The sequence below is a fragment of the Muntiacus reevesi genome, chromosome 17, assembly GCF_963930625.1.
Source record: "Muntiacus reevesi chromosome 17, mMunRee1.1, whole genome shotgun sequence".
Classification (NCBI taxonomy): Eukaryota; Metazoa; Chordata; class Mammalia; order Artiodactyla; family Cervidae; genus Muntiacus; species Muntiacus reevesi.
Window position 1 is genome coordinate 21,966,586 of NC_089265.1, and position 12,966 is coordinate 21,979,551.

The window sequence follows — 12,966 nt, forward strand, 5'->3', positions numbered from 1 at the left end:
AACTTGTTTGTTTTATTCTTTTGATGTGGTTACCAGAAAAATTTAAATTGCATAGGTTTGGCTTGCATTATATTTATTCTGGTCAGTGCTGATTTTGAATGAAATTAATAAACCAAAAAATGCTGCATTTATTAATCCAGATTAATTAATAATGAAAGAATAGATTCACTGGTGGAAAGTTGGAAACCTTGCAAGAAAAAAAAAATCACCCTTTACTTCCACTAATCAAACATAATCACTATTAAAACACTGGTATATTTCCTTTAATTAATTTTTTCTCCACATACTTTTTACATAGTTGCACTGTATGTATAATTTTATGCCCTGATTTTGAATATAAATAGGTGCTTTTTATTTTGTAATCACACAATATGTGTTTGTTATAGGAAAAAGTTTAAAAGTGAGAAAAGAAAGCTAAACATCTAGTAACATTTATTTTATTCTTTCATGCAGATAAAGTGCACTAACTGATAAAAATGCCTAAGAATCCTATATCCCTTATATCTCTTTTTATGGGAAAAAAATCTATGTACAAACAGTTCTAAAGGCACAAAATGAAAGAATTTTCCTCCTTGTTGCATTCTTATTCTAGGATATCTACTACCAATAGATGAACAAAAAGTGCCCAATGATTAAAAAAAATTGCATGCATATATCAGCATACATATGTGTATCTTTAATAATTTATAAAGTTAATAATAATATCATGTCCATTAAGTTCAGTTCAGTTGCTCAGTCGTGTCCAACTCTTTGCGACCCCATGGACTGCAGTACCCCTGGCTTCCCTGTCTATCACAAACTCCCAGAGCTTGCTCAAACTCATGTCCATCAAGTCGGTGATGATGTCCAACCATCTCATCCTCTGTCACCCACTTCTCCTCCCACTTTCAATCTTTCCCAGCATCAGGGTCTTTTCCAAGGAGTCCGTTCTTTGCATCAGGTGGCCAAAGTATTGGAGTTTCAGCTTCAATATCTGTCCTTCCAATGAATATTTAGGACTGATTTCCTTTAGGATGGATTGGTTGGATCTCCTTGCAGTCCAAAGGACTCTCAAGAGTCTACACCAACACCATAGTTCAAGAGTATCAATTCTTCAGTGCTCAGCTTTCTTTATAGTCCAACTCTCACATCCATACATGACTACTGGAAAAACCATAGCTTTGACTAGATGGACCTTTGTTGGCAAAGTAATGTCTCTGCTTTTTAATATGCTGTCTAGATTGGCCATAACTTTTCTTCCAAGAAGCAAGCGACTTTTAATTTCTTGGCTGCAGTCACCATCTGCAGTGATTTTGGAGTCCAAAAAAATAAAGCCCTTCAGTCTTTCCATAGTTTCCCCGTCTATTTGCCATGAAGTGATGGGACTAGATGCCTTGATCTTTGTTTTTTGAAAGTTGAGCTTTGAGCCAGCTTTTTCACTTTATTTCTCTTTCATCAAGAGGCGCTTTAGTTTTTCTTCACTTCTGCCATAAGTGTGGTGTCATCTGCATATCTGAGGTTATTGATATTTCTCCTGTCAATCTTGATTCCAGCTTGTGCTTCATCCTGCCCAGCACTTCGTGTGATATTGCTCTTTTTGTTAAACATATCTTGAATGTATGTCTATATATCACCTGACCTTCCTTTTTAATGGCTATAAAGTATTCCATTTTGGTCTGTATGATAATATTACTTTGTCAATTCCCTACTGATGGATATTTAATTTGTCTTTTTTACTATGAATCATATAATATAGACATCCTCAGTTTCCTAAAAGTAATTCCCCTTGATCAATATATGATATTTTTATATGCTGTTGGATTTATTTGCTAATATTTTTCCATATTAAAACTTTTCTCAATTAACAGATTTTTCCAAAACTTCTTATCTTGTGACTATGTCTTATTCAACAAAATTTAGAGTTTTTTCCTTTATTTCTAATGATTTCCTGTCTATATATTACTTCATTTCTTCATTTGTCTAATATTGTTTATGTTCTTTTATATAATTTTTAAATATTTAATATTTTAAATATTTAAAATATTTAATACTCCTCTGGTAACACTAATTCAATCTGTTTTGTTTGCATGTATTCCTGGTATATTTTCATTATCTGTAGAGCTATTAGTCCAGCACCTTATTCTCTTTTTTCTAACAATAACCTGTTTGAAGTTTAATCTTAATAATACTATTCTGTTGCTTGATTTTACGAGAGTTTATATTTCCTCAGTTTCTACAATAGAAGAAGTAGTTCAGGGTGATTTTTCTAGTTATAAAGAGTTCCCCTTCTGCTGCTTCTGTAAAATTTTCAAAACTATGGCTGCTTGCTTTCTGAGTTTCCCACCTCTCACCCTGGTCTCGTCTTCTCTTTCCTTGTCTCTCCTGTTTACATCCTGCTAAAATTTGATCCCGTTGCTAGCATTTACTCTTCAGTGTAGATCCATTTCCAAAACGGAGCTGTACCTGCTTGATTTGAACATTGCTGGTCTCCTAGACTATTTCAATGCCTTTCAGAAGTTACCGAGGTATCATCACAACTCAACAGCTCTAACACTGAGCCAAACCCCTTCTGGTTTCACCTGCTGTTTTCAGATCGGCCCGGATGGCTTTCCAGTAAATAACTCTGAGCTACTTTGGGGTTCTTAGATCCATTCCTTTGCTCTGCTTTCTCCCACGTGGATGCTCCTCTCAGCCTGGTTCTGTGGCAACTGGTGATTTGTCCTCATCTGCTTGCATTTTTGTGGCTCATGTCAACAAGTTCCACGCTCAGTGGGGTTTTGTTTTTATCTGCTGGCAATGTCTGTTTCTTTGTGAGAACTCATAGAAATTTAAAATTACACCACCTCCACTGTCATCTTCCCAGAATCATTTTTTGGATTGGTTGCTTTATCTTTTCCATTCTTAGTACTCTTCTTCACTCATTTGAGTGAATGACACAGGCATCTTTCCCACTCATCCAGTTTAGAAGGAAGGATGAATTGCTTCCTCTCTACTCCACATTGCCTCAGCACAGCTCAAGCACAAGTCGTTTCTTAGGAATACCTTGGACATCACCAATAGATAGTCCTCTCTGGGAGATTTGGAAGATATAGTTTGTTCAGCAAATTGTAAAGATCAGAAGACAGGAGATCTATTGATGAGAAGAAACCTGGAGGTCAGGATTATACATTTACCCAGATACTTCCAGCCTCTACTTCAGTTTGGTACAATAGAAGTCATGTTTCTGTACACTAAGCGTACATTAAAATTATAATAACCAATAGTACTGATGTAACTGTAAAATGATGGAGAATTTCTTCAGCTTCTGGTCCTTTCAGGAAATGAGAGATTTCACAGAAATGAATTCATTCTTCTCTACCACTAGCGCCTAGGCCTACAATTAGGTAAACCTCCTAACTACTCTGCCTGCACTCATTCTGTTCTTTGTCCTTTACTTATTGCTTCCTGTAGAGAGATTATTTTTTCCCCCTCAAATCTAATAAAGTTACTTAGCCCCACCAAAACCCTTCCATAGCTTCTACTGTTCTTAGGATAAAGAAAAACTTCTTACATGGTCTCATGATCTGTGTGCTGTCTGGCTTCTTGCCTGCCTTCTGGCCTCATCACAGATCATTCACTGACCACTTTCTGACTTAAAAGCCACAGTGGCCTTTAGTCAGCTTTACGCTGACATGTGTGCTCCCACCACAGGGCCCTGGCACATGCAGTCCCATCTGACCTTCCTTCTGATTTTAGCTCCAGTGTCCTTACCTCGGGACAGTCTTCTTTGATTTCTTCTACTACAGTATGTCCTCACATCATAGGTGCCCACAGTACTACACACCTCTCCTTTGTAACACTGGTTACCATTGTATTTTTGTGGTCTGCTCAGTTGCTCAGTCATGTCCAGCTCTTTGCGACCTCATGGACTGTAGCGCACCAGTCTCCTCTGTCCACAGAACTTTCCAGGCAAGAATACTGGAGTGGGTTGTTCCTTCTGCAGGGGATCTTCCTAACTCAGCAATCAAACCCGCATCTCCTGTGTCTCCCTTACTGGATTCTTTACCTCTGAGCCACTGGGGAAGCCCACTGCATTTTCACTTTTGTGTATTTCTTTGATTAATGTTCTTCTCTCCTGCTTAAGTATATAACCCAGGAGTGAGGATCACAGTCTGCAATGTCTCATGCTACATTGCATACTGTGTAAATTTAGTAAATTCAGGCAAAAAGATAAGGCAAGTATTGCTAAAAACTGAAAATTATTAATTAAGTATTAAATAGCATAATTATAAGAACTTATTTTTATACTGAAATCTTTTAAAATGTACTGTACATCTCCCCATCTATATAACCCAGACATGAAAATCATAATTTGATTTTTTTTCCTGATCCTTTCTTATCAGCATCAGTACCTACACATAAACACAAAAACAGTCTCAGAAATATTTGAACTAGAACCCCTTGTCTCAATCCCTTGATTGCTTAATATTTTTCCTCCATTTTCCTTCTATATCTCTTCTTAAAGGTGGTATATATTTGCATGAGAATGGAAAATCAGACTAGATTGTTAGAAGTATGTACAAAATTAAAAAAAAAAACAAGCATGTACAAAATAAAAATTCATTGACCCTCAATAATGGTCATAAATGCCAACCACAAGAGGAACCATGGACTTTTATGCATGGCCTGTGTAACATTTATTTTGCCTGCTTAGAAATATTAATTAGTCTTTAGTTTTCAGTTATATTCTGGATAGTTGAGATAAAGCAATATTTTCTTGGGATCTGAAATCACTGCAGATGGTGACTGCAGCCACGAAATTAAAAGACACTTGCTACTTGGAAGAAAACCAATGACAAACCTAGACAGCATATTAAAAAGCAGAGACATCCCTTTGACAACAAAGGTCTGTCTAGTCATGTATGGATGTGAGAATTGGACCGTAAAAACGGCTGAGCACCAAAGAATTGATGTTTTCAAACTGTAGTGCTAGAGAAGACTCTTGAGAGTCCCTTGGACTGCAAGGACATCAAATCAGTCCATCCTAAAGGAAATCAGTCCTGAATATTCATTGGAAGAACTGATACTGAAGCTGACGCTCCAATGCTTTGACCAACTGATGCAAAGAGCTGACTCATTAGAAAACACCCTGATGCTGGGAAAGATTGAGGGCAAGAGGGAAAGGGGGTGACAGAAGATGAGATGGTTGGAAGGCATCACTGACTCAATGGACATGAGTTTGAACAAACTCTGGGAGGTACTGAAGAACAGGGAAGGCTGGTGTGCTGCATTCCATGGGGTAGCAAAAAGTCAGACCCGACTTAGTGACTGAAAAACAACAAGGTTGATAAAGTTATATGACGTCTTGTTGCTTGTGGCTAAGGCCTCCAAAAAATTCATATCAACTTAGTTTAACATCATTCTATTTTGCTTTCTATATACATTATTTTTTCTTTTTATTTAAATTTATTTATTTTTAATTGAATGATAATTGCTTTACAATATTGTGTTGGTTTCTGCCATATATCAACATGAATCAGCCATAGGTATATGTATACCCCCTCCCTCTGAAACCTCCCTCCCCACTCCTATCCCATCCCCACCCCTCTAGGAACATCACTCTATTTTAGATGGAAAAAAATGTGTCTTTTTTAAAATCATAAACTGCATGTATTTAATTTAAATCATACATATATCATGTATTTATTGTTCATCAGCTTAGTTTAACATCATTCTCTTTTAAATAGAAAAAATAGGTGTCTCTTTTACAATCATACACTGCAAGTATTACTGTTTGGTAATAGCAGAATTGAGAATTAAACCTAATTCTTATGAAAAAGAAAACCCTGTTACAAACAAGGCCTCCTCTCCTCAAATCTCATAATATGAAAAGAGATAAACAAAAAGAAAAATCTTTTCCAAATGAAAGAATCCTGTAATAATCTGGTTCAAAAGATTTGGCTTATATTTTTCTTTAACATTCAGCAATTCATTGAAACTTTAAAAAACATTAGAAATTCTCAGTTTGTGTATCTTTCCTCCCCATGGTATATGTAAATTAAAATAGCAAGGAGCTTAAAGAAAAAGAGTTTTGGAGGCAACTAATAATTTAAATGACACAGGAAAACTGAAAGGGAGAACTGAAAGTGGGAAATTCCTCTCAAATAGAAAGAATGGAGGCCAATCCTGTATAAGTAGCCCACACTCCGGGAGGAAGGACATTCACGCTGCAAACTCTTGAAGACTCAGCTTCAGCATCTACTAGCAGAACAGGTAGCCCTGTGCCTGTTTTCATCATGACCTACCGGTGCCTCCTCCAGATGGTTCTCCTGCTGTGTTTCTCCACCACAGCTCTCTCCATGAACTACAGCTTGCTTCGATTCCAACAAAGGAAGAGCGTTGCGGTGTGTCAGAAGCTCCTGCGGCAGTTACCGTCAACTCCTCAACATTGCCTGGAGGTCAGGATGGACTTCCAGGTCCCTGAGGAGATGAAGCAAGCACAGCAGTTGCGGAAGGAAGATGCAGTATTGGTCATCTATGAGATGCTCCAGCAGATCTTCGGTATTCTCACCAGAGACTTCTCCAGCACTGGCTGGTCTGAGACCATCATTGAGGACCTCCTTGTGGAACTCCATGGGCAGATGGTTCATCTGGAGCCAATCCAGAAGGAAATCATGCAGAAGAAAAACTTCACTACGGGAGACATGACCGTTCCTCACCTGAAGAAATATTACTTCAACCTCGTGCAGTACCTGAAGTCCATGGAGTACAACAGCTGTGCCTGGACAGTCGTGAGAGTGCAAATGCTCATGAACTTTTCTTTCCTGAAGAGCCTAACAGTTTACCTCCAAGACTGAACATTTCCCACCTGTGGCTCTGGGAATGGACAATGTGATGTTGATGTGAGACTCTTCAGCCAGCAGGGGCTCTTTGAAGTAACTGACAATGCAATGCACTGGATTTCAATGGACAGTTAAAGACTGTAAACTATTTTTAAATTTATTTATGCATTATTTATTTATTTAAACTTTTATATGGGAAATAAAAATTATTTATGAAACAAAAGTCAACGTGGCAGTTTTAATGTCAACTTGATTTATGTGACAACACATTATTAAAAATTGCAGAGCACCTAGGAGACATTCTTTATAGGATGAGCCTGCTGAGTTGTAGAGTTTCTGGCTCCTGCCCTCGATGAATTTAAAATGAAAGGAAGTCATGTGGTATATACAAGGTAAAAGATGATAAGGGAAGTGATTTTTAGGAGACATGTGGCCTGAGCCTCTACAGAATTAAAATGTAGACACAAGTAGATGACTGTGGCCTTAGAAGCAGAGGCACCTAGGAGTCACTGGGAGCCACTGTGCCTGCCCAAGGCTCTTTGGCCCTCAATGTAGAATTTGACTGGCTGTCAGGGTAACTGGAGGACTATTTCAGCTCCTGTGTTTGCCCTTGATTCATCCCTATTATCTATGGGATGCCCTGCTTTCCTTTCCACATCCCCCCTCCATAGGATTTTAATATGTTTATGTCCCTCCCCACCCCCCAACCATGCCCAAGGGTGAGAAGTTCCCTGGCACTTCCGTGACACTGTTAAGGAGCAGTCCCTTTATCGCACTCTTCATGAAACAGCCAAAGTATATGGTTGTCTTAGGAGAGCTGGGGTCTCTGTCTGCTTCCGGGGCATAGATGCCAGAGGGGAAAAAGCCTCTGCTTGATACCCCTGCCATCTAACTAGTTTTTTTCCTCATTTCTCCCCGCCAGAAAAGCGAGTCTGCTCCTGGTTCCCCCTTCCTTGTTCATACAGGACTATCCTACCTGCTTTTCCTGTTGCTCTGCATCTCTGAAGCCACCTACTCTCTAAAGCCAAATCCAAGACAGGTGTAACAGATGTAGTGGTTTCAGGCCAAGGGAAAAACCAGAAAGCAGGGAAGAAAGGGAAGTTCCTGGGAAAATACAGTTTCCCTAGGAGCTCTTTGGGCGCCTGGCCAGCATGGCTGGGACACTGTCTTTGTACTGAACCCTTCGAGAACCTGAATCGGTGACTGTTCCTGTCATTAGCTGCTTCCATCCATGCATTGTGCTGAGCATTTTCTCCTGGAGCAAATAAATGCCTAGGAGTCTGCCTTGCCATTAAGGAATTCAGCCTTGAAAAGAAATGTTAGGCGAGTTACTGCGCAGACAATGAGCTCGGAGCTCCCCCTTCTGACGGAAGTTGGGTAAGACATCAACTGTGGGACCGAGAAGCGCGTCTGTCGCTGGGTCCTCCCAAGCCAGTCAAGGACTGGGGAACACAATAAACTTTCCCTCCCCCTCCAGCTCCTCACAGTCGGCGACTCCACAGCCCAGCTCTGCCAAAAGCCCTTCTGCACCCATGCTTCCTTTCTCCTAGGAGTCAAAAACAAGTCAGGACCTCGAAAGACCGCGTGATAGGGCTTGTCTAGAGCAGTCAAGAGGATGCCAAAATTCACCTGGGCCGAACGGCTAAACCGGCTGAGAAAGCCAGAGGCTTGGGCAGCCTGGGAAAGGTCTGCTCTGGGTGTGTGTGCAGGGGACCAGCCGATAGAGGAGAGGCTTCTTCTGCAGAATGATAACTGTGCCACAGCTGAGCCTGCGGGTCCATCCAGAATATCAAGAGTATGTCCGTGAGACTTCCACTGGTGCTCCGGTGGTTAACCATCTGCTTTCCGACCTACTGTATAGCACAGTGAACCCTGCTCAATGTTATGTGGTGGTCTGATGGAAGGGGAATTTGGGGGAAATGGATGCATGTATATGTATGTATGGCTGAGCCCCTTAGCTGTATACAGCAACTATCACAACATTCTTAATTGGCTATACCCCAATACAAAATAAAAAGTTTAAGAGTGCGGGCTCGGGTGGAGAGGGAAGTGGGAGGGGGGATCGGGATGGGGAATACATGTAAATCCATGGCTGATTCATGTCAATGTATGACAAAACCCACTGCAATATTGTAAAGTAATTAGCCTCCAACTAATAAAAATAAATAGAAAAAAAAAAAGAATTAAGAAGGCATTAATGCATTAAGAATGGGAGGAAATACTCCAAAATTTTAGTAGCAGTATCTCTGAATCACACAAAATAAATAAATAAATAAAAAGTCTTTTAAAAAAAGAAAAAGGATCTGCCTTCCAGTGCATGGGACAGACTTTCTATCCTCGGTTGGGGAACTAAGATCCAGCATGTTGCAGCCTGTGTGCTGCAATTACTGAGCCCGCTTACTCTACAGCCTGCGTTCGGCAAGTAGAGAAGTCCTTTCCCCACAATGAAAAGACCGTGTGCAGCAACAAAGACCCAGTGCAGCCAAAATAAGCTTTTTTAAACAGTATCTCTATCATCGTAGAGGATGAATGATAAATTAATATTAATTCTAATAAGAATGAGGGAGGCTAACCCCAAACTGCATCTGTATTTGCATATGCTAAACAGCTATGCCACATAAAAGGCAACATGTCTTCATAGACAGCTACATATGAGGAGGGAAGTAATTGTTTTAGCTGGCACCAGAAAACCTCACTAGGAAAGTGCTGGTTGTTGGGGAAAAAAATACCAAATGGGTCTCTTGTGAAACAAGGTGAGACCTTGAGGTTGTGCTTATGGCAACACAAAAGACATTGCAACATCACTCGCATGTTTTGGGGCATCTGTTTTTGAGGAGGGAAGAGAGAGGAACACTTGGAGCTGTGATTCTCACTGGAATAAGGCAGCAGTGAAAAATTTCTAGCGAGGGCAAATTAAGTTGCCTCACAGGCAACCTGAAATCATGTGCATTGATGTGATGAAATCGTCTCCTCCATCTTCTTCAAACCTTCAGTAGAGAAGGCTGCCCACACAACGGCCCCACTTGTTCAGGGGTGAAATCGTATGGCAAGCAAACAGAGGGTGTCTAGACGTCCATACATGAACCAAATCAGTGGGGACAGAAGGCAGAGCCGCTTCCCACTCCCACTTCTCTACCTCCCAAGGAAATCACGCAGAAGACATGGCTTAAGGGTTAAAGGAGGTAGGAGGCCCTGGCAAACATCTCAGTTAACATGAGTACTTAAATATTGCCTAACCAAATGGACATGTAGATACGGCGTAATATGAGTGTACATTTGTATGGTAGTTTTTGCACTTAACAAAGCTGGTGTTTAGGAATTTTGGGTGTTGTTAGGCACTTTTAGGTCCCAGATATATCTGATGCAGTGACTTGTTCATAAAGTACTCTTAAGAAAATGAAAAGAGCATGCCAAAATCTGGGAGACACTATTTACAAATCACATATCTGATAAAGGACTTGTGTCCAGAATATATTAAAAATACTCTCACAACTCAACAATGAGAAAATAACCCAATAAAAAATGGGTGATATATTTGAATGAATACTATACCAAAGAGATAAATGAATAGCAAATAAGTACAAGGAAACAGGAAAGCCTGCTTCATGCTCTGTGTGTGGGGCGGGGGGGCTTAGATCAGATAATGAATGTGAAATGGTTTTTGATTACACAGGAACCCATTTAATTACATGAGGACCTACTATAGCCACTACCCTTCCTGCGGAAAGTCCACTAGCCATCCTGGTGCAGTTCTACAAGTGACACATTTGAGGTCTGTCTAGCCATAGGCAAGACCCTCACCGAAGAGGACTTCTGTTTTTACTGGTCTGAGGCATACACAGAGAGTCAGCAGCTGGTACTGCAGCTGGAAGGTGAAGGGCACCCAGAACCAGGTCTTGCTAATTGCAAACATTTTCTCTAAATCTCTTGCACTGATGCTTATTAAGCTTGAAAAAGTAACAGTTTATGAATTTATCCTTTTTTCTTAACATAGATTGTTGTTTTATGAACCTCAGTTTAATTGTCTAAAATCTCTTAGAACAGTTAGTTTAAAACAAACTCTAAGATTGGACAAGAATTGCCAGCACAGAAATATACTCTCTTAATTTAGCAGGACCAAGTTAATCACTTACCTTGTTAATTGACTTGATGGATAATAGACCAGAAACAATTGTTCCCATCAAGCAATTATCAGTAAATTTGGTTTCAATTGGCATTCTGTTTCAAAATTTCGGCTTTGGTTTATAATTTCCTGTGTAGTATGTTCTTAGGAAACTCAAACTTCATTATTAGCCTAGGAGTAAGAAAAAAAGGAGCTCCCTTCAAAAGTTTCCTTCCTTCTTAAGGAAATGAAAAGATCTATGGCAGACTGGGAGACATATTTTCCAATTAGCAATAATCGTGCCTCGGATAAACCTCATTGGCTATGATACTGCCACTATGCAAAGCTGGGAGATATATTTTCAAGACACATATATGGTAAAGGATTTTTCAATGGATAAAGAACTCTCAAATCTCAGAAACAGGAAAACAACCCAATAAAAGATGGACAAAGACTTGAATTCATGTCACCAAAGACTGGGTTGGCCAAAACCTTTGTTTGGGTTTTTCTGTAACATCTTATGGAAAGACCTGAGTGAACTTTTGGGCCAACCCAATAAGTTGGCTAATAGAACAGAAAAAGATGATTGATCAAAATCATTAGTCATTAAGGAAATGCAAATTAAAGCCACAATGAGACATCACTGCACACTTATTAGAAGGCTAAAGTTAAAGACTGAATTGATCAATCACTGGCAAGGATATAGAACAACTGGAACTCTCATTACACTGCTGGTAGAAGTAAAACATGGCAGAATCACTGTGGAAAACCATTCTATAGTTTCTTAAAAAGGTAAACATACACCTAATATATGACCCAGCCGTTCCACTCAGTTATTCACCAAAGAGAAAGGAAAGCATCTTTCTATGCATACATTTGTATATGAATGTTTGTAGGAACTTCACTTCTAATATCCCCAAATTAGAAACAACTCAAATGCCCATCACAAATGAATGATTAAAGAAATGATTGTAGTATATCCAGATAATACTCAGCAATTAAAAGGGATATATCTTTGATACACACACTAGCTTGGATAAATCTCAAAGTTATGCTGAGTATAAGACAGACAAAGAATACATTCTGTATTGTCCCATTCATACAAAGTTCTAGAAAGGAAAACTATAATGACAAAAAGCAGATCAATGGTGACCTGAGGATGGGTGTGGTGGGACTGAGGAACCAGATGGAGGCAGGAATTACAAACAGACATGAGGAAACTTTTGGAAGGATGTGAATATGTTTTCTGTGTTGGTATCCATGATTTCAGGAGTGTACATGTGCATCAAAATCAAATGTTCACTTTAAATATGGAATTTATTGGATATCAAGTATGCTTCATTAAAGTTCTTAAAAACAGATAAGAAGGAAGAAAAATAAAATGAAGCCACAGTATCTTGTGTCCCTTTTTCAGAATCAGCATACCTTGTTTGATGGCCTAATGTCTCTTAATAAGATTCCAAGATAAGATTAAATCAATAGGCCCTTGTGATGTGTGTTTAGTCACTAAGTCATATCCAACTCCTTTGTGACCCCATGGACTGTAGCCTGCCAGGCTCATCTGTCCGTGGGATTTCCTAGGCAAGAATACTGGAGTGGGTTGCCATTTGCTTCACCAAGGGATCTTCCCAACCCAGGGATTGAACCCATGTCTCCTGCATTGGCAGGAGGATTCTTTATCACTGAGCCTCCAGGGAAGCCCCAATAGGCCCTTACAGTCTAAGTTCAACATTGTCAGCAGTTAGATTGTAAGAGGTTTTTATGTCACATTGCAATAGTCTCTCATATTTTAAAAGGTTGCCCAAGAAGTTGATCCTCTCCTCTTGAAACTCTGGAAAAAAAGCCCAGAGCACTTTCTACATTACATGCCTGCACCAACTGCATTTCAAGTTGCAGAAAACAAAGACCAAACTATTTTTTCTTTTATTGTGGTAAAATATACACAATATAAAACCCACCATTTTAACCATTTCTAAGTGTACAGTTTTATAGCACTAAATACATTTCCACAGTTATGTAACCATCACAGCACAACTTCAGAGTTTTTTTTTTGTTGTTGTTGTT

At 39.4% G+C, this 12,966-nt stretch overlaps 1 protein-coding gene and 1 non-coding gene across 2 annotated transcripts; one reads left to right on the forward strand and one right to left on the reverse strand.

Moving 5' to 3' along the window:
* Nucleotides 1–6,254: 6,254 nt before the first annotated feature.
* Nucleotides 6,255–6,815, forward strand: LOC136148422 (interferon beta-2-like). Its single transcript, XM_065907952.1, has one exon. The coding sequence runs from the start codon at nucleotides 6,255–6,257 to the stop codon at nucleotides 6,813–6,815; it is 561 nt and encodes a 186-aa protein (XP_065764024.1).
* A 4,292-nt stretch (nucleotides 6,816–11,107) lies between these two features.
* On the reverse strand, nucleotides 11,108–11,250 carry LOC136148816 (U4 spliceosomal RNA). The gene has a single exon (XR_010659581.1). It is a non-coding gene; the product is annotated as a U4 spliceosomal RNA (small nuclear RNA).
* Nucleotides 11,251–12,966: the final 1,716 nt, after the last annotated feature.

Bases quoted from the DNA above. Each gene is read 5' to 3' on its own strand.
- LOC136148422 (XM_065907952.1), top strand. From the start codon at position 6,255: ATGACCTACCGGTGCCTCCTCCAGATGGTTCTCCTGCTGTGTTTCTCC.